The 26,226-nt window shown below is 37.4% G+C and overlaps 1 protein-coding gene across 9 annotated transcripts in view; it reads right to left on the bottom strand.

Annotated features, from left to right (window-relative positions):
* Nucleotides 1-26,226, bottom strand: part of BBX (BBX high mobility group box domain containing) — a 292,104-nt gene that overhangs the window by 26,564 nt on the left and 239,314 nt on the right. For all 9 annotated transcript variants that reach the window (XM_053564855.1, XM_053564863.1, XM_053564860.1 and 6 more), the window contains 3 exons: nucleotides 11,971-12,979; nucleotides 10,838-10,976; nucleotides 6,666-6,814 (listed from right to left, as the gene is read on the bottom strand). In XM_053564855.1, the coding sequence (XP_053420830.1) occupies nucleotides 6,666-6,814; nucleotides 10,838-10,976; nucleotides 11,971-12,979 (1,297 nt within the window). The remainder of the gene's footprint in view (nucleotides 1-6,665; nucleotides 6,815-10,837; nucleotides 10,977-11,970; nucleotides 12,980-26,226) is intronic.

Raw genomic sequence — 26,226 nt, 5'->3', positions numbered from 1 at the left:
ATGGTCCTGCAATCCCATTACTGGGCATCTACCCAGAAGGAAAAAAAATTCTATTTTTTTCTTAAGTTGGTTTCAGTAATTTTTCTCTTTCTAGGAATTATTGGCTTCATATAGGTCATCTAATTGATTGGCATAAAATTATGCATATTATTCTTTTAATAATCCTTTTCATTTCCATAAAGTTGGTAATAATGTCCCCTATTTCATTTCTGATACTAGTGATGTGAGTTCTCCTTTCTTTCTTTTAGTCAATCTAGCTAAATGTTTCCAAATTTTATTGTTCTTTTCAAAGAACTACTTTTTGGTTTCAGTAATTTCTCTCTATTTTCTACTTTGTTTTTTTATTTAATTGGTTTCATTTCATTAATTTCCTCTCTAGCCATTATTTCCTCCTTTCAGGTTTAGTTTGTTCCTCTTTCTCCTGTGTCTTACAGTGGAAGGTTACTGAATTGAGATCCTTCTTCTTTCTTAATATAGGCACTTAGAGGTATAATTTTCCCTCTAAGCATTGTTTAACTCCATCCCTCAAGTTTTGTTATAATGTTGCCTTCATTTTTATTCATCTCAAATCTGATTTCCCTTTTAATTTCTTCTTTAACCTATCAGAGAGTGTGTTAATTTCCACATATGTAAGTTCCCCCAACTTTTTCCTACTATTAATTTTAAATTCCATTCCATTGTGATCACAGAATATACTTTGCATTATTTTAGCCTTTTAAAATTACCGGTTTGTTTCATGGCCTAGCATATGATCTTCTGTGGAGACTGTTCCAGGTGCACTTGAGGAGAATGTACACTCTGCTATCACTGGGTAGACTGTTCTTTATATGCCTATTAGTTTACTTGGTTTACGATATTGCTCAAGGCTTCTCTTTCCTGTTGAGCACTCGCCTAGTTGCTCTATTAACATACTCTTTTCTTCATAGCTTTTTTCACCTTCAGACAAGTTATATATTTCTTTTATTTAGGCTTATTTATTGTCTGGTCCCCCATTATAATGTAACCTCCACGGCAGTGGAGTTCTTTATTTTCATTGACAAATAAAATGGAAGTGCTTAGAATGGTGCTTAGCCTATGATAGGTTCTCAATAAATGTTTGTTTTCTGGAAAAAGCTTTTAAAGCACTGTTTATTAGAAAGTAAGAGCTTAAGAAACGAAAGCTGTTGCTTACTACTCATTCCATAAATCTGTATATGTGCTTTTTTGATGACCTCACCAAGTTATCCCTCTAAATAATCAATATCAAAACACTTCTGAATTGGCTGGTGGTAGTTTGAAATGGAACCAGAAAATGCCTCCTTATTTGCTTCTTTAGGAAAAAGTGAGTGATAAAAGAGAATAAATTTAACAAGTATAAAGAAAATATATGTACACACCACTCTAATACTACAGGTATTCTCTATAATCTATTTGCAATCACTGCCTCATGTATTTTATACAAGCCAGGAAACTGCAGGCTGGTGCACTTGAATGATAAATATGTAGTCATGGAAAACTTAAGTAGAAGAAAGAAGAAAAATAATTCTGAGACTTTCAGGATCATATAGATCCTAGTGATTTACCTGTAGGAAAATAATTTAATAATATAAGGTATTGGCCCTTTGAGAGAATGATATAAAGAAGTAGTTCACAAAAGCAAACAGATTTATATAAAAAGGGTTATGTAGGAAAAAAGGAAAGGATACATCTTTTCAGACCCAATAATACTCAGAAAAACCTAAATATTACAATCCAAAGACAAAGCTAACAATAGAGCTTGCCAATTTTAACATAAAAAAGATCGGCGTTTTTGCATATACAAGAGCTTCTGTAAACTTATTCTTTTGAAAATTCCTTGCTCCTAGCCACTCCCCAAACTATAGCTACAAAACTACTATAGTAGTAAAGAGAAATAGATAAGATCTAACTGCAGTTGCTGAAAAGCAGCAATTTCAGAGTCAAGAAGTGAAAAATTTGATTTTTTGCTCACCAGCATGTTACATGTTAGATATTTTGCCTGAAGAATATAAAGCCAAAACTTATAATAAGTAGCAAATAAGGAAAAGTTACTATTTTTTTTTCTTTAGTTAACTGTTATATTAATGTAGAAGTATGTCCATGGAGGAGGAAAAAAGTGAGAAAGTGAAAAGTGGAGAAAGGTCTTAGAAGGAATCCCTCAGAAAGGGATAGGCAATTGTTCTTCACTCTGCTACCATCTAAGCTTCCATTCCATCTCCTTCCCTACTAAATATCTTGAGAGGACATCCGCATCCACTTCAGCTTCTTTATGACAATATCACTTATTATTGGTATGCAAACTTGCTTAGTTTTTTAAAGTTTTGGGCAAGGATGGCCTGTGTTCTGAAGGTACCAATCTCCTTTGCACCCCAGCTTCACAGCTGGGTAGTAAATAGCAAGGGAAAACCATAAGCCAAGAGAATAAGAGGGGTGCCAGAGAGACATTAACAATAACCTTTCCAAAACATTACTGCTATTCAAGGTCAGCTGAGAAATGAACATTTTTGGGGTGAGAAGCTGTGGTGACACAGCAGCCATTTCAGCATCAGCCTGGTATGACACTTTTCAAGGTCAGTGAGAAAGGTGAATTAAGAGCAACCTGCTTTTTAGATCTGTTGTGAGAAACAAATGTCAATCAATGGTGGCGGCTCTTGCCTAGGTTTACAGTTTCGTGTTTTAAGATATAAAAGGAGCAGGGTTTCTGATCTAAGACTAGGCTGCCATTTTTGTATTAGACACGTTACCAATGAAACAATAAATTCCTTTGCAGTAGTTTATAACAATGTGGTCCCAGGTGCGAGACATGTGGATCTACTGACTTAACTAAGTTCTAAGTCAATTGGCCACAATCAAATAAAGGTTTACTGAGAAGGAGGAGCCACCTCATTGGGTTGGACATGCACGCTTTGTTAAAGAACTCAAGATTATATTGGGTATATTTTTTATATCTACAAACGTGCTGTCACCACGTTCCTGCAAAAGTTTGGTAGCAATGAACGCTTTCAAGCAGTTACAGGCAAAATACAGAGTTCTGCCCAACGTGGAAGGTATAACTTCTTAATAGGATCTCAGTCAACCTTTACTTCTGTCAACATGCTTCTTTTATTACCACTGTGATTAAAAAAAAAAAAAAAGCAGAACTCAAATCCTTAGCCATTTTTAATTTTAACGTTAAAATAGAAATACAGATTGAAAAAAATGAGAAGGATCAACAGTATGTTTCACAGGGCCACGGAACTATTTAAATATAGAAGGGATGGAGGAAGAGACGTCTCAAGTCAAGATGGGCCCCAATTTGACACAACTCAATTCACTTTTCTCTATGACCCTACATCTATTTGAAAATTACTATTCTGAGAGAACTCTGACTTCTGATACTTTGAAATAATGCTATGTATAAAACAAATCTCTTAAGATGTTACAATTAAATTTAAACATAATTTAAAGTTGTCATTTACAAATATATAACTGTGAGAGATAATCCAACAAACACTGTAAGACTGGGCTGATTCAGCTGAACTGTATTGTGAGTTAGATGAATTATAATTCACTGGATAATTTATTCTTAGAAGCAAAGGAAAATTCTATTCCTAAAGCATCATGCTCTGTTCTGTTACAACATAGTCCAAGCCCAGTTGGAGAAAGTGGCATTTAAAGCTATTTTCAACCCTTCTCATCGTTTTTGACGAGACATACATAAGGGACAGTTCAGAGACAATTGGAGATGATGGGAAAGGGGAATAGACTACTTGGAAATACAGACATGAATACAGGAAAATAGAGAAATAAACCTAAGCAGGCAGGTATCAGGACTCCAAGACACATAACTATATAAATGCATACATAACCATCTCTTCAGAAATTACATTCCAGAAAAATTCTATATATCTTATGTCACCTGAAGTACCTAAAATTAGAACCTAGTATAAGTCAGGGAAAAAAAAAATGAATGTTGACAAATAAAGGAGAAAATAAAATATAGGCAAATGGCAAACTGTTGAGGAAAAATGAGATTTCTGATGGACATATGCTCTTTTATTAGTTACCTAATGATCTCATATGCAATATCTGCTTTGAATGATTCATTATACTGAGGGTCTAGAGTCTAAGAAAACAATCTCTACCCCCTAAAGACCAGGCAATTACAGCACAGCTGGTATGATAATTTCATTAATAATAATTTGTAATCTAGCATATTGGTGCTGCTAATGCCAAATTATAATCAGTCACAAGCACTACTTCAGTTTACTAAATAGACAATAAATGTATTATTTAATTTCTGCTTTATTTTAATTGCATTTTGTTCCAAGCAAAACAAAAGTTGGAAAGTTGAGCAAAATCTAGTCTTGAAAGACTTCCCCCATGTCATTACCGATATACTATATAAGAAACAGTTATTTTGTGGTCTGAGAGGCATAGTAAGAGAGTTAAGATGATAGTGTATCAAGTATAATCCAAGGCTCCAAAAAGCTATTTCACATCAAAAGAAATACTGCTAATCTCAGCTGGGAGAAAAAAAAAAAAAAACATGTCATAGACAACTAAGATACAAAAGAAGGTCTCAGGAAAATAGATCCTAACTTCAGGGTTTTACAGCTTTACAAAAATAAATCTATTGTTATATTCCCTGAGAGATAACTTGGCCAACTTCAGAGCTCCAGTGTGAATGTTTTGAACTGCATGGAGTGGAGAAAGGAAAACTTCCCTTGCATCAATCAATTAAGTCCACTTTATTGGCTTGTCAGGTATTTATCAGCACCTTTAAATCCAAGAATTACGGAACTCAAGATACCTGGCATTTTGGGGTACACAGACTACTTCTCCTATTTCTAAGTATCTCCAGGGTACAAAGTCTGTCATTTCATTTGGTAATCCATTATAGTGCTCAGCCACCTACCTGTCAACAGTCTACTTGATTTCTTTCCAACCTAACTTGGAAGATCTCCATACAATCCTATTTTATTTTCCCAGATGAGCAAACTCAGTGATGTAACAACATTTCTTTTTTAGTTCTTTATTCACTAGACTTGTTTTTATTAACCACAGAGGAAAACTGAACTAATTCTAAAAGTGACTTTTATGTATCTCTCTGCCTTTAAGCACGAAGGGGGAATTTTCTTCAACCTTTCAGTTTTGTCTTGAGATACAGATTTCAAATCCCTCTTTTGTTGTGTCATTTCCAGTGTGCAAAGGTGTTTAGGTTTCGAGGGAGAAAAGTTTAGGTTTCTTCAGAAAATAAACTTAATTTTCCCTACTCCATTTACCTTAAGTATTCCCACAAAATATATAAAAGTGCATCCTGCCATTAATATGTACATTCTATCTTTATATCTATTTAAAATATACAAAAGAAGGGCGGAGCCTGCAACTCAGTGGGTAGGGTGCCAGTCCCATATACCGAGGGTGGCAGGTTCGAACCCAGCCCCGGCCAAACTGCAACAAAAAAATAGCCAGGCGTTATGGTGGTGCCTGTAGCTACTCGGGAGGCTGAGGCAAGAGAATTGCCTAAGCCCAAGAGCTGGAGGTTGCTGTGATGCCATGGCACTCTACCAAGGGCAATAAAGGGAGACTCTGTCTCTAAAAAAATAATAAAACATACAAAAGAAAGGGAAATTTTAATCTCATTTCACATAAAGCAAACAACAGTTGGCCACTTCTGCAGGATAATTACAGGAACTCTTTCAGCAATCCTACTCATAATTTGATCCTGAAAGCAACTCTAGCTTGGCCACACCAGTTCTCTACCTCCCCATTCTCTGTCCTCTCTGTCCTTATAGGACAGCTAAGTGAATGAAGTCTCACATCTGTGTGGTCCATTTCCCCCACCATTTTTAGGACCTCAAGTAAAATCAGAAAAGGTTCTCAACAACAGTTATATTGTCATCTTGGGCAGATTAATTCTCCATTTTGCTTGAATGTCCTGAATAGGGCAGGATATTTAGCACTCCAGCCCTCATCCTACAAAGGTCCACAGAATCCCAGGTGTTGAGACCACTGAATATATACTCCCCCCAAACCCCTCTTTTGGACTCCTGTGTTGGCCTTAATAAATGCTTAGACCCAACAAAGTCATGTTGATAATTTTAAAAGCTTCCCTGATATAGACAGGGTAGAAGCTGAGATTGTTGAAAATGAATATGCTAAATTAAGCTTATTACTAAATTTAACAAAATTAATAAAAAAAATTATGCTGCTAGAGTATTACAGGTGGCTTTATTTTCATTTGGTCTACAGTGCCAATAGAGAACAGCATCTGCTTACCAGGTGACTAGAACAATTTTGCAGTTCCTGAGTCTAAACCTGTTGCAGAAGAACTAGACTCAGCCAGCAGTTTTGGCTTAAGAAAAGCTTAACATTCCAAATTAGAATTCTGGAGAGCAAAAGGTTGAAGACCATGTGTAACATTAAAATCTTGGCTACATCTTGAAGGGCAAATATACAAACTGAAATGACAAAGGACAGAGGCTCAGGAGCATTACAAAGGAAAGAAGAGAGAGAAAAAAAGACAGGCAAGGACCAAAATAATCTTGGAAAGCAACCTGAAATTCTAACTCCCTATTGGCTCAATTCTAAATCCAATCACATATCTAAAGGGAGCTGCAAAAGCTTAGCAGGGTGGTCAGTTGAAATTCTGACCACACTGCAGGATGGTACAGATCACTTCTAACCTTTGCTGGTTTTAGTTGGTTCTGAGGATGAGTTTCCAGTTTTCTTCTTTTTTCTCGGGACAGGTATGCACTTCCTGTCAAATGTAACAGGACTATATTGAGGGAGGCTGTTGAATTTTTTCTCAAATTCTTCATCCAGCTTTGCAGAGCTATTGAAGGGGAGAGGGAAATCAATCAGAACATGACCAAATATTTGAACAGAAAATGACATGTATTTTAAAATATTCCTTTTGAAAACAGGGTCTCTATAAATTCTGTGAAAGAAAAAAGAAAAAAATATTTTCAGAAATGCTTGAGAAGATTAATCAACACAGTTTTCTTAGTAAACTTGTGTGACAGATTGTTATTACATTAGAATAGTAGAACTGTTTAAAATATTAGAATATTGTTGAAGTGGGGAATTTGACATTCTCCCCATCAGCATGAGAGTTTTTCATAAAGTTTGGTACAAAGCACACCCTGTTCATATAGTTTCTCATTTTAAAGACTCATATACATGTATATACATTGGCTAGCTTATTGATAATATGATAAATTGGTAGTCTCATAAGAGTAGTTTCTTCACAAAATATTTACTAATTAGTCTTTAATTAAAACATACACAAGCAAATTTTGAATATTAGAAAAAAATTCTGGAGAGTTGACTAGGCTAAGGATAAAATATTCAATAAGCAAAGTAAAGCCAGTTTTCAATGAAAACACTGGCAGAGAGGCAACATTGCTTTAACTTAAAAACCACAAATGACTTCAGAAATGGCACCAGCAAAGTTGGAAAATCCTTGGGCTACTTTTGACTGTCTCAAAGTCCTCCACAGCAGTGTCGGCATGCCTGCTGAATTGTAGGCTGGCTGCTAGCTTTCATTCAGAGAGACTTATTAACTAAGATGCACTGTAGTGCTTGGCAGATGGAAACGGTAATATGTTAGGCTGCAAACTAAGGGATACATGACAGATGTTTTTAACTAAACTGTTGATAGTTTTAAAGGAATGTACAAGAACTGGGAAAAAAAGGTAAGAGAGTCCGATGACCATTAACATGGTCAACAGAGGGTGGCACCTGTGGCTCAAAGGAGTAGGGTGCCGGCCCCATATGCTAGAGGTGGCGGTGGCGGGTTCAAACCCAGCCCCGGCCGAAAACTGCAAAGAAAAAAAAAAGGTCAACAGAAAACGTTCATTACACTAGACCCTCCTTATTTGAGAGGGACACACCCCAAGATCCCCAGTGCATGCCTGAAAGCAAGGACAGTAGCAAACCCTATATAGACTAGGTTTTTTTTCCCTATACATATATACTGTGCAGTATGGATATACTGGACAGGGGATGATTTATCCTGGGAGGATAGAGTGGGGCAACATGAGATTTCATCAAGCTACCCAGAATGATCTGCGATTTAAAACTTAAGAACTGTTTATTTCTTGAAATTTCTAGCTAAGATTTTTGAACCCAAACCATAGCAAGCGAAAACACGGCTAAGGGGGAACTAGTGCACTAAGTTTTCTCAAAGCATGGGAGGGTAATTGGGGTGACGCTTCTCCTGTAATAAAATCATCTTTTCTCAGGGCGGCGCCTGTGGCTCAAGCAGTAGGGCGCCGGTCCCATATGCCGGAGGTGGTGGGTTCAAAGCCTGCCCCGGCCAAAAAGAAAAAAAAAAAAAAAATCATCTTTTCTCAATCATTTAAAAAACATTTATACTGACAGAAAATCAGATGTTAACCAATACTAATTAGACACTATCAGAAAGCTGTTTATAAATTGTGAATTTTCCAGATATTCCAAATACTGAAAAATGCAAATGTGGGATATAACACAGAGGGTCTCTTAAGACTGTTTTCCTTTAAATGAGAATAATAATAATTAATGTTCTGCCTAGAGAAGTTTACAAAATTAGAACTGCCAATACTGAGTGAATTTTTCTTGGCTACAGCAAACAGGTATCCCATTTCCTGAGACCGAGGTTTAAAATGCTCATCTACTACTCTCAGGGAGACTGACAGGAACTTCTCCCTGTTTAAGCACTCCACTGGCACGTTCTAAACAAGGCAAACACAATTAGTTTGCCTTGACAGGCTAGTATTTACAGAGAAAGGATAAAATGGCACCGATGTTGTCACTGATTTAAACCTGTGAAAAATCATGCTTCCAGGGAGACTCGTGTAGCTTCTTCAGATGTGATTAAAAAACAAACACATGCAATCCACGCACCAATCTCTTTTCAGGGACGGATTTTCAAAAGACTGTTTCACTTATCTTGTTTCTCAAAAAGAAGATTGGTAAAAATCTCCCTGTCACAGCTTAAGCAGTTGCTAACGGCAGCATCAGAGACATGTCTGTTGGGGAACCTCAATGCTTGCTTTATTCCCCTAAGACTTCACATTGTTTAAAAGAGATCCCTCCCCTCTTGTTGTGTAGACCAGAAGACTTTTGCAGTTATTCTAAAAGATACAAAGCATTGGTCTAGAACAGCAGTTCTCAACCTTTGGGTCACGACCCACAGGAACTGTATTAAAGGGCCTTGGCATTAGGAAAGTTGAGAACCACTGGTCTAGAATATGGTTGAGGATCACTTTTCTAGGATACTGTACATTTGAAATTATAATTTGAAAATGACAAAAGTTAAAAAAAAAGAAGAAAATGACACAAGTGAGGACTGTCATGTCATTATTTAAGCATAATCTAAACTAATTTGAAGTACTTTGAACTTTTAAAAATATTAGAAATAAAATATATAATATTATAAATGTATCATTTCAATAGAAATGATCTTGAGGAGCCAGTATAATGGAAAATAATTTCTACCCTCCCACTTTGTAATGACCAAGAGTCTTAGAATTAGCAGACTTTGAAGCATTGTAACTTCAAAGGAAAATATTATATTATTCCACAAACACAAATGCAAGTATTATGAATGAACTAAATACAATATACCCAGTGAATAAAATCTGCATACCTTTAAACACACTTAAGAAAAAATATGGAGAATATAAAAATGTTACTTATTTCTATTCAGAGGAATCTTTTGAATTGGGCCAGTAAGAATTTTCAAAAGATTTTTAAGACAGTGTAACTGAATATGCAAATACTTTCTTCACTAATATAAAGTACTGGATCTCTGAACTTAATAACAAAATGCTTTTTATTAAGATTGTTAAGAGTCTTTGGCATAACATTAAATATAATAGAATTCTTAATGATTTTTATCTTGAAGAATACCATAGCTTAGTCTGCATTTCAACTAATATAAGGAATATTCTCTAGTACTAGAATATTCAACCCAATATTTTTATCTTAGAGCAACAGAACATAGTTTAAAAAAAACAAGGTTAGAGTAAGCACGATTTTATTTACCTCATCTTTTTCAGCTGTCATATTATTTTTTAAACATATGCACATATATTTAGAACTATTAAATTAAATATAAAAAAAGCACATAAAACAGGCAAAATGTAAACATACAAATAATATCCATCCTAAGCTTCAGATGGAAAAATACATCCTGGTAGTATTAAAGCCGCAGTCCCCAATCTTTTTGGTACCAGTGAGCAGTCTCTGGTGTCATGGAAGACACCTTTTCCATGGTGGGGGGTTGGGTGGGCAGCAGGATACGGGAGGGCCGAGTGTGGGCGGTGAAGCAAGTGGTGGGCAGTGGCTGTAAATACTTCACTTGCTTGCCTACACTCACCTCCTGCGATGTGGCCCAGTTCCTAACAGATCACAGATTGGAAACGTTTTGGCACCAGGGACCAGTTTCATGGAAGACAATCCACAGACAGTGGGGGTTATGGGTGGGAGTGATGCTGTGTGGCCCAGGTCCTAACGGGCCCCAAACAGATATCAGTCCATGGCCTGGGGATTGGGGGCCACAGTATTAAAGGATTTACAATGTCAAACTACTACCATGATCTGGGCTGATTTTCAAACCTAGATCCAAGTCTAAAGTAGACATATTTTCTACTATACCTAAAATGTCCGTGGTATTGTCACTCACATGACTGTGTTAACAGCAGGAATCACGTGATATACCTGATTTGTGTTCCCTAGAGTCCTTCCTAAGTTTACAGCAAGTGCTTGAAGGACAAAGATTAAGTGTGCTTAGGGACCTATGTTCACCTTGTGAATCCTATGTTCACACTTGAGCTCTGTGCTGTGCAGCTGACAGCTCACAGGCACTTACCCAAGGAGAGAGTCTTCCTTTGGCTTTGTCTTCTTAAACTTCTTGCTTCCACTGGTCCCACTCTGGTTAAATGTCCAGCTTTCTTCACTCCAACATCCTTCGTGATCAGAGGAGTTTCCTTTTCCTGAGCTTCGTTTTCCTAAGAAAATTTAAGAGAAAGGATGTGCTTGGTACATGCTGGGGTTTGGGGGCTGGAGGGCATATCATCTTTGTTGCTTAATAAAGAGAGCTCTACAGTTGCTATCTGCAACTGTTTTGGAGTCTTTAGAACCATTTATGTTGGATCACCTTTAACAATGGAACCTGCAGAAAAGTGACTGAGTCACATTGATAAGTTGTCTTGTCACAATTCAGCAGGAACCATGTGACTCAACAGACGGACTAATAACTTCTGTCAGCTTTTCCATTCAGGAAACCAGGCTAAGGTGGTGGGTGTTATTAATTTTAATTTCCCAAGACTCACTGGAATGATATCCCTGGAGCACTACATGCTCCTAACTATTTTCATTTGGGGCTTGTTAGACCTAGGACTCACCATCTCTTGCTGGAACATAGCTTAAGGTATTCTTTCCAGATGCTATATTTTAAAATAGATGAATGTGTATGAAACACTCTCTGGAATAAAGGCGTATACCTTGACTGCCTTCTGGGTGTTGTCACGTTTTAAAGAGCTTTTCATTGCAGTTATTTGGGTTACCTACTGGAGAGGGCTAGATAAAGTATTGGCTTCTAAAGCCTAGATGTCAGGACAAACATACCTGCTTGATTTGGGAAATTCTATCAGTTTTAAAAAACAACCCAAAAGTTCTAAACATTCAATACTAAGCCTTTAAAACAAAAGCTAGTCTGTTCCAGTGGGGGGTGGGGGAGTTTCAATTACATTAAATACTGATGTTTTGAGAGCTACCTACAAAATGAATACAAACTCTCCCTAATGGTGCTAGAAAACATGTAGGTGAAATGACAAGTGGTTACTATAGTCTATAAACCATAAAGAACTGCATGGCTGTTAAGGTATTACTTTGATACCTTATTGTTCTTTGATACCATGTGGGCAGTTCTTTTCAATAGGTCTTAAGGAGAAGTTTTGCTTTGTTTTTGCATTCTTTTCAGGTTTTGCACAACTCACTTACCTCTGTCAACATTGGCTCGCAGGGAGGTGAGCATGCCCTCGGACACCAGGGTTTTATAAAGAGCACCTTTGCAAGACCTCTCAGATTTCCTCGAGCCACAAGTCTCTATCTTTCTGTGACAGTCACTGTCCTCAGGCTTGGTCTGTCCCGACAGGCTGGGTGACAGTGCATCCTCCGTGGGGGTCAACAGTTCTGCTTTTATACCCTCTGGCACCTCACCAGAAATGTTCTTGCTGGCAGAAATATTAATGAAATCTGGAGGTCTTGACTCTTTGGTGATGTCTGAGGATTTCTCCTTGGACAATTTCTTCTCTCTTGATTTCACTTTTTTCTTTGGTGGCTTGGTATCCAAAATGCTTCCCTTGCCACTTGAGGATGAGCGGACTTTCTTGCGAGGAGTTTCTCCAAGTTTCTCAATGCCCCAGTCTCCTTTAGCGACAGCTTCAATGGTATATATGACACTCTCAATGTCAGACTCTGAAGACTGCCTCTTTTTGCAAGCCTTCTTGGGTGTGGATTTATCATTTCCATGTCGATCCATTTTGCTTTTCTTCTTTTTCTTTTTTAGCTTTTCTGGCTTGTTCAATGCATTGGGATCCTCAATGATCATAATTCCATGAGGATGGCACATGTGATCCTTTCTACTAGGAACATCACTTATTATTATCTTGCTACTGGCAGAGTATGAAAAATCAGGGAAGTGACTACATTTTTGATCTTCTTCTAGTTCTACCTTTCTAATTTCTTTGGGATCTTCCATTTTTATAGCCATTATATCATCCATTTGCAGCTCCTCAAAATTTCTTAATTCTTTAAAATCTCTTACATTTTCCTTAGCTGATTTTTCAAATTCTGCTTCCTTCTGTAACCTGACTTCATCTGTCTTTTCCATTTTTATTTCTCTTTCTTCCTTTCCCTTCTCTAATTCTTTAATTTGTCTGCCATCAGATTCTTCTGCTTTTATTAGCTTGGATTCCTCCATTTTCACCCCTTCTGATGCCAGACACATCTAAATAATTGAAACAAAATTGGGAAGACATCAAAAAACAAAATCCTTTTTATTCCATGTTCAAAATAAGTTTGAAGTGTTCAATTTTACCTCTTTTAAAAAATAATTAAACTTTAAACTTTATAATAATCAATCTACTTCTGCCAAACTAACAAATGATTCAAATTAATATAAGGCTATAGGCACTGTAATAGAGTCGTTTTACTCTCAATGAACATATATTGGAATTCTAGCCTACCAGAAGCTTTTTCTATGAAAACAAGATCTAGTAGAAAGAACAGGATCCAGAGTTGAAAGACTGAAGTCTGAGTCTTACTTTTACTGTTTTTTCACTTTCTGACCCAGAAGAAGCCACTTCCCTCCTCTATTGGCTTTTGTAAAATGGAAACAATCCCATCTCCGAGGATTTTGCGAAGTGTACGTGGAATAATGTACTTATGCTGGTATAAGTTGAGTATCCTTTATTTAAAAATGTTTGCGACTCTGAAGTATTTCAAATTTGGGGATTGTTTTGGATTTTGGAACATGTGCATTATATATTTACTGGCTGAGTGTCCCTAAAACAAAAATCTGAAATCCAAAAGCTTCAGTGAGCACTTCCTTTGAGTGTCTTGATGGTTCACAAATTTGGATTTGGGGGCATTTTGGATTTTTGGATTATGGATGCTCAACTTGTACTTAATAAATAATTGCAAAAATCTAAAACTCTGTTGGGATGTCTGTCTTTTCTTTTTTTTCCAAGAGAAATGAGGAAAACAAAAATTCCTACCTATCCACTTGGAATTAGTGATGATACGATGATTCATTAATAACTAAGGAAGGGTTCTGATTATTTATTAAAAAAAAAAAAACATTATGGCTCCACGGATGCTGACAGACATTTCTAAAACTACCAAAGCTCTGAGAACAAAATTTTGTTTTTATTTTTGTTTTCTTAACTCATTTGGTGGCAAATTTTACCTGGTTTGTATTTACTTGGCTGCAAATTCTAACTTGAAACCATTTAACTTCTTACATGGTTTATTTCAGTTACTATGACTATTCAAATGTTTTGTTATCAAAATGTTAATACATTTAAATATGCACAGCAGAAATCACACAATGTGAGATATATCTACTGTATCATTAAAATGAAAGATTCTGAATACCAAAACATATGTGGTATCAATTTGGTTAAGTTTTGAAATCCTTCACCCCAAATTCCCAAATTTTACACACAAAACATTCGAGGAGAAAGTTTCCATCTTTCTCCCTATGCTCCAGATACCTTGAAACTTTAATACACAGCCTTTTTTTATTCCAGAAAAGAATATTGCAACTTTTTTTTTTTTTTTTTCAATACCCAGTTTTCATTCATAAACATCTAACTGTGAGGCTTCCAAATGCCAGCCCTCATGAAGGGCGCTAACGATACAGAAATCCATAAGGTCAGGAATTTGAGGAATTTATTGAGAGACTGATATTGCTGATTTAGTTAAGGGCAGCACCAGATGTGTTAACCGTAACTTTATCTATGTGTACTAGCAAATTGGAAGGAAAAGAGCGTTGGAGGCTTGCTGAGTCTATACAAAATAAAGCATGAGCAGAAAACTGATCTGCTTTTTAAAGTCCACCTCTTTAACACCTGCAAAATTCACTTTTTACACTGCATTAAATATCAGAAGTGTTTCCAATGTATCCTACATCTTTCTGTGAGAATTATGTTATGATTAAGTCTGGGAAGAAATTCAAGAGCGGGGAGGGGGAGGCAGAAACTCCAATTTAAAAAAAAAATGACCGGGCGGCGCCTGTGGCTCAGTCAGTAAGGCGCCGGCCCCATATACCGAGGGTGGCGGGTTCAAACCCAGCCCCGGCCAAACTGCAACCAAAAAATAGCCGGGCGTTGTGGCGGGCGCCTGTAGTCCCAGCTGCTTGGGAGGCTGAGGCAGGAGAATCGCTTAAGCCCAGGAGTTGGAGGTTGCTGTGAGCTGTGTGAGGCCACGGCACTCTACCGAGGGCCATAAAGTGAGACTCTGTCTCTACAAAAAAAAAAAAAAAAAAAAAAAAATGACCATGACAAGAGCACCCAGCCCTTCACAACACTCACAGTAAACATGCAAAGTGAAGATTGACAATGCTGCTCTTTTTCAGGAACTTAGGTAAGTAAACTCTTACACTTCAACAAATGGCTATGAAGACCAAGAGCTTCCCTTTATTAAACATAACCAGAAATAAGCTCACAGCAAAAATGTATCTTAATTCTGAAACACTGACACATTTAATCTTCGCTGCATGTTTTACTCTTACGGGAGAATGTGCTATTTTTATATCAATTTTTAAAATACTTTTTATTTTCCTTTCTCAATTATTCTAGCCCTTCATGAACAACTATCCCACGTGGGGACAGAAATTGCACTAGTTCTGGAAAAGCCCAAAAAGGCTTTCTCAAAGTCAATTTTAAGGTATTTCAACCACTATGACTTTGGTGGCCTTAAACAGGTCACTTAAGGGACCTTTTACCATACAAGGGCTGATTTTTATAGTGGAATGCTGACAGTTTGCATTTGCACAGGTTCATCTTAGCAAACCTAATAATACTTTGCAAACTCTATTCTCTGCTTCCATGTATTTCAAAATGATTCTCCTCATCACCCTGATAGGATTGTACAACTAGGAATGAAATGGAACAAATGCAGACATTCACTCTGGGGACATATTCTGGGAAATAGCATAATATTTTTTGTGTAGGTAATTACACTGAACACTAGTCAAGTTTTATTTCCTTGTTTTGGGCTCTTAGAAGTTTTTTCATAGATAAGAGTATGTTAATCCTAAATTATAAGAGAAACAATTATATTGCTGAAAGTGAAACTATAAAAGCAAAACATATAACCCTCAAAAACTACAAATCAGAAATCTACCCACCAGACAAAAACCAAATCAGACTCTCATCAGGGTTGGGTGTGTCACTCTAAAGCTGTGTTTTTCAACCTTAACTCATGTACACTTGAACTTACAGTTAAATTTCTGTGGCACACTTAAATTACGTTGATAAAAAAAAAAAAAAAGGAGTAAGGAAAAGAATATACTTATTGTGCTCTGAACTTGAAAATAATAAATGATCTTTAAACATTTTCATGACACACCTAACATCTCGTTGCACACCAGTTGAAAATCACTGCTCTAGAGGTTAATTTAACCTCCTTCCCAGGGCAAGGAGTTGTTTTACTATAGAATTCCTGACAGTTATCCAACTTTTATACAAAGACAGTGAGCATATTCTTCTATTACAGGGCAGTTCTGTTTGAATTATTTTTAATATCAAGCAAAATATGATCATCCTATTTAGTTCTGTCCTTTGAAACCATATACATTAATCTACTCTATCTCGTAAGACAGACCTTCAAATCCTAAAGAGAGCCTTTATGTCCCCGTAAGTCTCTCCTTCGCTTCCTGAACAGCTTATCAATGTAAAGGCTTCTGACCTTTGCAAAGTTGGGACCCTATTATGTACAAGCAGTCTGGTGCCCCAAAGTGAGAACGCCCTCATAGAAAGGAATCCGGTTCATGACCCAGCACTCTAGCTTGCCTAAAGGCACACAGTGAGCTACGTAACTTACTTAGTCTTAAACCCATATGTGGCAATAAAAGGCTGAGAAATGGGGAAATAGTACATCCTCCACAGGACTATTGTGAAGCAAAAGCGAACAAATGTGTATAAACACAACTTATAAATAATGCAAAGTTTTACAAGGTTGGGGAAAATGGGTATTTCTTTTGTTTTTGAGACAGAATCTCAAGCTATCACCCTGAATAGAGTGCTGTGGTGTCACAGCTCACAGTAACCTCAAACTCTTGGGTTTAAGTGATTCACTTGCCTCGGCCTCCCAAGTAGCTGGGACAACAGGCACCCGCCACAACACCTGGCTATTTTTTGGTTGTAGTTGTCATTGTTGTTTGGCAGGCCTGGGCTAGATTCGAACTTGCCAACCCTGGCGTATGTGGCTGGTGCCCTAGCTGCTGAGCGATAGGCACCGAGCCAGGAAAATGGGTATTTCAATTATCAGTATCTTTCTTAGATTTTGTTCCTAGTCTTTATGTAATATACTAGATCAGAAGTGGAACTATTTGTCAGCTGTTAGGGATGCTAGGTATCTTTTACTGGGACTCAGATAAATTTTATTTTTTTCTTTTAAGATAGGTCACACTTGTGACTTGTATTAGATTTACCGTCAATTAAAATCCTGGATTTATTTACTTACAGGGTATGCTGGGAAGCTTGGTCTCTCCAATTAGGTATTTTTGTAATTTTTTTCACTTTTTGTACCTAGGTATAAGACTTTCCACTTTTCCTTACAAAGTTTATCCTTTCAAAATATGAATTAAATTATTTTCCACCTTCATGTTATATGAACATTGATAAAGCTGCTTTTTATGTCTTTGTCCAAATCTTTGGTCTTAATGTTGAGTAGGACACCGCCAAGGGCAGTGCCTTTTGGCAAACTTCTGAAACTCTTTCATCAGGTTAATTTGAACATTAATAAATGTTAGCAATCTAAAAATGTTTTACAATCTAGTCTAAATCCCTCCCATTTTGTTTCCAAGACCATGGTAAGATTACCTGTCAAAAGTCTTTCTAAAATCTGGATACAGTACCCTAGTAGCATTCTCTTAGCCAATTTTACAAACAGCCATAACTATACTAAATAGAAAATGAAGTTGGCTTGTTAGTCAGGGCCTAACTGGCCACACAGAAACAATTGAAAGTGTAACAGAGGGGATTTAATGCATGGAATACAAGTCAAGAAGCACTGAAGCACCCAAATAGGAATGAGGCAATCTAGGGATTGGCAACAGTAAGAAGCCACAGCAGATAACACAGTTATAACCTAAGAATATGGGGAAGGGGGAGAGAGGGAGGGTGATTGGTGGGATTACGCCTGCGGTGCATCTTACAAGGGTACATGTGAAACTCAGTAAATGTAGAATATAAATATCTTAACACAATAACTAAGAAAATGCCAGGAAGGCTATGTTAACCAGTGTGATGAAAATGTGTCAAAACGGTCTATAAAACCAGTGCATGGTGCCCCATGATTACATTAATGTACACAGCTATGATTTAATAAAAAAAAGAAGCCACAGCAGAAACAAATGAGGGAAAGAGTGTTCCAGAAACCCAGGGGCCAGGCCCCAGTGGGAGATGGAAGCGTGGGAGCCCAACTGGAGAGAGCTGGAACATGGAAGAGATACAGCCTTTGATTTATCCCAATGCCGTCTTCACAACTTCCCTGCACGTTCTGGTCTCACTGTTGCCCCCAACCCTCCAATCTCCTGCTACTGCCTCTGACTGGCTGAAGCCAGGAGGAAGCCAGGACACAAGAGATGAGAAGTTCAGTCTGTAGCCACCTGGGATGTAAGGCAGTGAGCCAGACAGACAGACTCCCAGATAACACATCTGACAATGACCTTTTCCCCAGAAACTAATAATTCTGTTTTCATCTTCTTTTCTATAGCTTCAAACATTATACGCTATTACTAGAATAGTTTTCAAAAATTTCTAGAAATTAAGTTTATGTTTTAGAAATCCGGCCTATTCTTTTCAAAATTTAGATTTTTTTCCTTTTGTCCCTATTGAGTTCTTCTAGTTCACACACTTGTCATAGATTATTGAAATCTCATTCACAAGGTTTTCTAGTATTCTCCCAATCTGTTTTTTCTGCTGTTGGAAATTTGAATTAACATACTAAGCCAAAATATACCCTTATTTTTTATAACTTTGGTTTAACATAAACTTTTTTTTTTGTGGAGACAGAGTCTCACTGTACCACCCTCGGTAGAGTGCCGTGGCCTCACACAGCTCACAGCAACCTCCAACTCTTGGGCTTAAGCGATTCTCTTGCCTCAGCCTCCCGAGTAGCTGGGACTACAGGCGCCCGCCACAACGCCCGGCTATTTTTTGGTTGCAGTTTGGCCGGGGCCGGGTTTGAACCCGCCACCCTCGGTATATGGGGCCAGCGCCTTACCGACTGAGCCACAGGCGCCGCCCTTAACATAAACTTTTTTAACCTGTATGTTCTGGCTTGAACTTTCCCTTGCTTGCTCCCCCAAATGGTGACAAAATTATAATTACATTCTTTTGCCTTCTCTTGTTTTTTTTGTTGTTGTTGGCTTTACTTTGTCAAATCTAGACAGAGCCAATTTATACCTTCATCTAGCTCTGAACAGTTAAAAATAGCCTTAAGAGTTTATTTTCTTAATTAGTATTTTTGCTGAGCCCTACCTTAGACTGAATTTTAGAGTAATTTTTTTCTTACTACTTGATACCAATCTTTTGAATTTTTATATTTCTCCTTGGTTATTTGTTATACAAAGTTCATATTCTTTTACAAATGAATTCATTAGTATTTATGAGCAATTACAACTTGAAAAAATATCTCCCATTCTCTTACTGAGATTGTGTGTGTGTGTGTGTGCGCGCGCGCGTGCATGTGTGTTAGTGTGAGAGAGACTCCAATCGATCTTGGACCTTATTCCCATATAGCTCTTTTAAAAAATCACCTTCTTTTTAGTCTAGTATATTTGACTCTGTATTTTATTTATTTATTTATTTATTTTTGAGACAGAGTCTTAGTTTGTCACCCTTGGTAGAGTGCTATGGTGTCACAGCTCATAACCACAAACTTATGGGCTCAAGCGATTCTCTTGCCTCCGCCTCCCAAGTAGCTGAGACTATAGGCACCCACCATAATGCCTGGCTATTTTTAGATATGGGGTCTATTTTTAGAGATGGGGGTCTCATTCTGGCTCAGGCTGGTCTTGAACTCATGAGCACAGGCAATCTACCCGCCTCGGCCTCCCACAGTGCTAAGATTACAGGCATGAGCCACCATGCCGGGCCTATGTTTGACTCTTTAAAGCACTCTCCTTCTAAGCATTTAGTTTCCTTCCTCTTACTGCAAAAATCATTACAGCTAAAACCTGATTTGTTTTTGATATTTATTCCACTGCGTATTAGGCATTTCCACAAGGCATAAACAGAATCTGGAAACAGCTATAAATGTAGTAACTTTATAAGATGTCATCACTCTTTAATGTGAGAAAATTCCATATTGAGAGGCAATTTCAAAAGGCAGGGATTCTGGAAACATTATCTGGGACTATAGAGGCTCTGGCACTGCTTAGCTATTTTCTCTAAACCTTTCTGTGCCTCAGTTTCCCAAGCTATAAAATGTGATTGTTAACATCATATGCCTTAGAACACTGTGAGGTTCAACAAGGCATGTGTAATAGTTCTTAAAATGGTACCTTAATACAGAGCAAAAACAATGCATTGTGATAACCATTTCTCTGAGGCCTTACGCCATTTAGAATAAATGTTAGCTATTATTGTTAATAGTAATACTCATATTAGTATAGTACTATTAATAGCACGATATGTCTTTGGCAGACTAACTGCTTTGCTCTAATTTTTCATTCCAGAGTTGAATGACTCTACAGTTGGGAAAAAGACATACAGAACAAAATTAGATTCAGGAAGATCTCAAATCAGTTATCTTTCAGCAATTCTAAAAAATAAGTAAGTAAGCTCGTTCTACTTCTGGGTACATGTATCAATACTTTAGTGAAACTTGCAAATGTGCATATGAACTACACTACACACATATACATGGATGTGCATACAGACAAGCACACAGTGGACAGAAATGAACATAAATCAATGTAAACTCAAGGGAATAAAACTGCATCATGGGAAACGCAGAATTAATGTCTATTATTAATTTAGTTAAGCTGCCCTCAAACAGAGTTGGGGTTAATCAGACCTTGAAATAGTACACTCCTTAGTAAATAACAATTTATTCTTCTATTATTATTTTAAATTGGGCAATAAACTCTTTTAAAAGTGAGAATGGAAAATCATCTGGACATTTTCCTGGGATGGAATTCTCACGAGTGCATTCAAAGAAACATTAAAATGTGAATGTTTTAAATCAAATGTTGGGCATAAATATTTGATACCTATTGTCTGTTCCCTTGGGTAATACTTTATCTACTCTATTTTTTATAAGTGTAACTTGGGAGGCATAAAATATATTCTGTCCTCCTTTGTATTCTCCTCCAAGGCTATCTTAGCACTTTTCAAAAAGAAGGTGGTCAACAGCTAACAGCTAATTGTGTTAAACTGGATGGTTCATTAGTTCCGAGGTAACTGATTAATCTAAAATGCATCCTTATTCACACCAGGCAAGTTACTTTTGGAGTCTATTAAAAAACAAAACAAGGGCGGCGCCGGCCCCATATACCGAGGGTGGCGGGTTCAAACCCGGCTCCCAGCCGAACTGCAACAAAAAAATAGCCGGGCGTTGTGGCGGGCGCCTGTAGTCCCAGCTACTCGGGAGGCTGAGGCAAGAGAATCGCTTAAGCCCAGGAGTTGGAGGTTGCTGTGAGCTGTGTGATGCCATGGCACTCTACTGAGGGCCATAAAGTGAAACTCTGTCTCTACAAAAAAAATAAAACAAAACAAAACAACAAAACCAATGCTAATTATGACCATGCTACTGCTTGGCCCAGATTAGAAACCAAGCTGTCCTTAGTTATACCTCCCAAGAGCACCAGTGAAATTAATCACCAATATTTTAATTTTACCTCTGCCAACAGAACCACACTGAGGTCTCTCACTGTTCTGTGCAATCAGAAAGGCCTGGCAGTGATGCGCTGGAAGAAACGTAACTCACTCCCAAAAGAAAATAAAAAACGTTGGTCCTAAGGGTGTACACATTGGATGATGTACAAAAAGTTATCCTCTACAAAATGACTACAATGAAAAAAATTCAACAAATATTAAAGGGGTAAGATAAAATTGCTGCAACGGGATTATATTTTATGTTCCTGGGTTCAGGAAGGCTGCCATTTTTTAGACCGGGTAAGCCATTACCTTAGGTTCAGCATTTGTCATTAGGGGGTCACTTTAGAGATGTAATAAATTATGCTTCACAATGCCTTTATTTCTTTGAATTAGAAACACTTTTCGATATGTCCTTTTCTGAAAAATGTTAAGATACTGATTCATTTCTTTAATGTGTTCTGCTTTAAAATACTTAAGTGAAATTATAAGCAAAAGATAATAAGTAATGTGTACTACATAAGTAAATCCATAGAAGTAGAAGCCATCTAACTGGTAAAGGCTAAGTATCCCTTATCTGAGACTCTTGGGATCAGAAGTTTTACCGATCCCAGATTTTTTTAGATTTTGGATTATGTGCATATACATAATGAGATATTTGGGAGTTAGGACTCAAGTCTAAACATGAAATTCATTTATGTGTCATATATACAGACTAAGCTAATTTATACTCTATGTTTAATAATTTTGTGCATGAAACAAAGTTTGTCTATTTTGGGCTATCAGAAAGCAAAGGTGTCAGCATGGAATTTTCTACTTGTGAGGTCATGTCAGCACTCAAAGTTTCAGATTTTAAAGCATTTTAGATTTTTGAGTTTTAGAGTAGGAGGATGCTCGACCTATACTCAGAAATGTACCACATTATTTTACTCAATTATACTTTGTCTTTCATTGTCTATTATAAAGGAGAAGTCAGGTAGATTAAACACAAGGTAGTGAGAAAACAGAGCTACTGCCACTAATAAAGAAGTTTCAATTTCAAAATCTCTGCTTTTTAGTATAAAACAAATGTTTTGCAGCCAAGGTATATTAACAAACATTTTGTCCTAGCTCGTTATCTGCCTAAACAGTGTAGACACAGCTCTAGGATGGCATTTAGCAGCATTTTCCGAGATGTGCATTTCTCCCATGATTAAATAAAACCATGCAGTTTCTGCCACAGAAATACACACTGGTTGACAGTTTCGGAGAATAGCATCGTGGCTAAGAAAATTCAATTCTCTTTATCATAAAAGATAGCTGGTCACAGAACAATGATCTAAGCTGCTCTCAACACTAAAATCAGGGCATATTTAATAGTTTTCTATTTGGTTTGCTGAAACAATTGGGCTAGGTGAAATGGTGATTTGAATATTACTTTTGACTCACTATTTCTTCAGAAATGATACTTTCTGAAGATTCTGGATGGGATGGAGTTGGGCTTTGCTTCCTAAGGTCACCTGCTGAAGTCTCCCCCACAGATGTTAAGGGCAGCTATTAAGTGCATTCCTATACTCTGTTCATTCAAAAACAAGTTGGTGCAATTGGCAATGAAATGAAAACTTTTAGGAGTTTCCTAAAAATAACTCATATCTCTACATGAAAAAGATAAGGGAAAAAAGTCCCCTTAACTGCACTGTTAAGTATTAGAATTCACTTATATGACAACAGTATAGGAAGAGCTAAGGTGATGTTTGAGGTCTATGTTCTGAGCTTGAGAGGGTTACAAGAGGATGGAAAGGATAACGCACATCACTAGCATATAAAGAGACATCGGAAAACTAAACGGTGCCACACCTCCATCAAATGCCACCAGTAATGACTAGTGATGGATGATCTATGGTGACTGTCTCTGTCCTCAGAGGACACAGGCGCCTGCTTTCTAAACTCAACTATTTACTTGGCTAGCAATCTCCTCCCTTCTCCACTCTTCCAGTATTGGAATTCCTCAGTTACTCCTTCTCTCTCACTACCTTTCAGCTCTTTTCTGTTAACAGGGCTTGCCTGCTTCTTGCAAACATCCAGGCTTCCTGAAGCAGGGCTCGAAGGTCAGGGCCAAACACTCAGGTGCAGTTGGAGTCATCATCTTTGACTCCTCTTTCTCTTTGCCTCTCACTCATGGACTCTGTCAGCAAACCTATGACTTCCCCTTGGTATCTGTTTCTGCCTCCTGTTCCCACAATAAGCCCCCCCAATCCTGGTTCTTACTGTCATGCACCTGAGGCCTACAGAAACTTTCCACTCCATTCCATACACAGCTGCCGAGAGAAATCTTTTCCAGGTGCCGCTTTCATCACTGCCTACCCCTGCCCCAAATCTTTAAAGGCTCCTCACTATTTTCAAGCACCAACTTCTTTGCTCTGTGCTAAACATCTTCCTAATTCTGACTTGCAGCCACACTTTGCCTTCATCTTCCATCAATCTTCTCTTCTCTGGCCAATCTGATTTACATGTTGCATCGACCTGTCTTGTTCGCTTGCCTTTATCCTTTTGCTTTATCTCCACATCTCTCCATTTAATTCTGTGTAAGTCACTAGCTCATGTGTATTTGGGCAGTCAGGTATAAAAGAGGGAAGTGGGCAAGTATAAGTAATGATGCTGGTCTCAGACTCGGCTTAGCAGGGAAAGGAGCAGGTGACATCTGGAGAGCACTCACTAAGAGGGCAGCCCCACTAGTCAGCTCTGACCAACTGTTTTCATGGAGGAAGTTCAGCCCAGTATTTTCAGATCCTCTAAATTCTCTAATTGAAATGTAAAATATGATACAGGTTAACAGAAAGTGGGCAAACTATCTTTGCAAAGGGATGTGGTTCAAATGCTGCTCGTTTCAACCTCAAGTAATTGCTAAACAACTCCATCAAGAATCATCTTCATGCTTAGTCTCCAGAACATTCCTGCTAATATTAATTTTCCCCTTCCCTAGTTTCATGTGTTCACTTTGTGTATTACCCAGTACTCAAGTGGAATCTCATCTTTTCACTGCATTATTCCTTGTAAAGTCAACTTGCACTATTTATTTCTTATAACTAACTTGTTTCATCTCTCCATAACTAAAGAATAAGCTCCCCGTGTGGACAGGAGTTGTAATACCGTAATTTTCTATAACACCCCTGGTCTCTTCCAATCTGTATTCACAACAGGCACTTATTTAAAGGGTATAAGATGCATCTTGGCAGCTTTTATAGATATTTTTTAAAGGAAAATATGAGCTCCATTCCTTTGACAGCACTCTTGAACAATCTTGTCATCTTACTCAGCCACATATATATGTGTAGGAGTAAGCTGTCTTCCACAGTGACGTTTATAATACATATATTCCTGTAACAAGCAACTTGTCCAGTCTTTTATATTCACTTCAAATAAGGGGACAGAATAGGCCCGTGTTTAAAAGCATAGGCTATGGAGACAGGCCATCTGGGTTCCTACCCAGTTTCTAACACTTACTGTCCATGTGACCTTAACAAGTTTGCCTTTAGTTTCCTAATGTATAAAAGAAAAGTGTTAACACACAGGTCACTATGAAAGTTTTGAGACAGATTGTGTTATGGTCTATTTCACTTCCAAGAAACACAGCTGATGGCATCCTTTCTGATTCATCCACTTAAGTTTTAATTTCCTCGGTTTATCTGTGTTGCTGGAAAGGCTTCATTTAATTCCATCAGTATAGATTTTACATTTCTTGATTTTTGTGTATCTCAAAACTTTTGTAATGACCCAAGTAGCTGTGAGGACAATTGTGAGAATAAAATTAGCACACATAAAGATACTTAGTTCCCAACACACAATAGATAATCAAGAAATGTCTGTCACTACTGTCTTAAAGGTCTTAGCAAAATAACTAAGAAAATGCTACAAAAGCTATGTTAACTAATGTGATGAAAATGTGTCAAATGATCTATGAACCAAGTGTATGGTGCCCCACGATCATACTAATGCACACAGCTATGGTTTAATAAAAATAAATAAATATAAAAAAAACAAACAAACAAACCCAGCCCCGGCCCAAAACTATGAAATTATTTCAGAAAAACTAAAACTAACAGCAATGTTTCAGGCTTATGCTCTAGCCCAGAGGTCCTCAAACTTTTTAAACAGGGGGCCAGTTCACTGCCTCACACCGTTGGAGGGCCGGACTATAGTTTAAAAAAAAAAACAACTATGAACAAATTCCTATGCACACTGCACATATCTTATTTTGAAGTAAAAAAACAAAATGGGAACAAATACAATCACACTGCCTCGTGGGGCCCGCGGGCTGCATAGTTTTGAGGACCCCTGCCAGGCCTAGTCATACTCTAAAACACCAAAACTGTACTTGGAGGTAAGGTGCTCCTGTACCCCTGACGTAGGTTTACAGATTTTAGTTCTCACTGCACTAAAAATGTGTAAGATGCATATTGGCAGTTTTTTATGTAGATATTTTAAAAAGAAAATATGAGCTCCATTCCTTCAGTTTCAGCAGCCTCACTATTATTGGGAAAGTAGATTCTCAGTAATTGTTTGTTAGAATAAATGAATAAACTGTTCCACTTGTTATATTAGACAACTTTGGCATTAGAGTTCTTCAATCATAGAATTTTCTTGGCTAACATGTACAGGTAAAGGT

Source organism: Nycticebus coucang, chromosome 16, assembly GCF_027406575.1.
Source record: "Nycticebus coucang isolate mNycCou1 chromosome 16, mNycCou1.pri, whole genome shotgun sequence".
NCBI lineage: Eukaryota > Metazoa > Chordata > Mammalia > Primates > Lorisidae > Nycticebus > Nycticebus coucang.
Note: the sequence above shows the minus strand (reverse complement) of the source record. Positions and strands in the feature narration are given on the sequence as shown.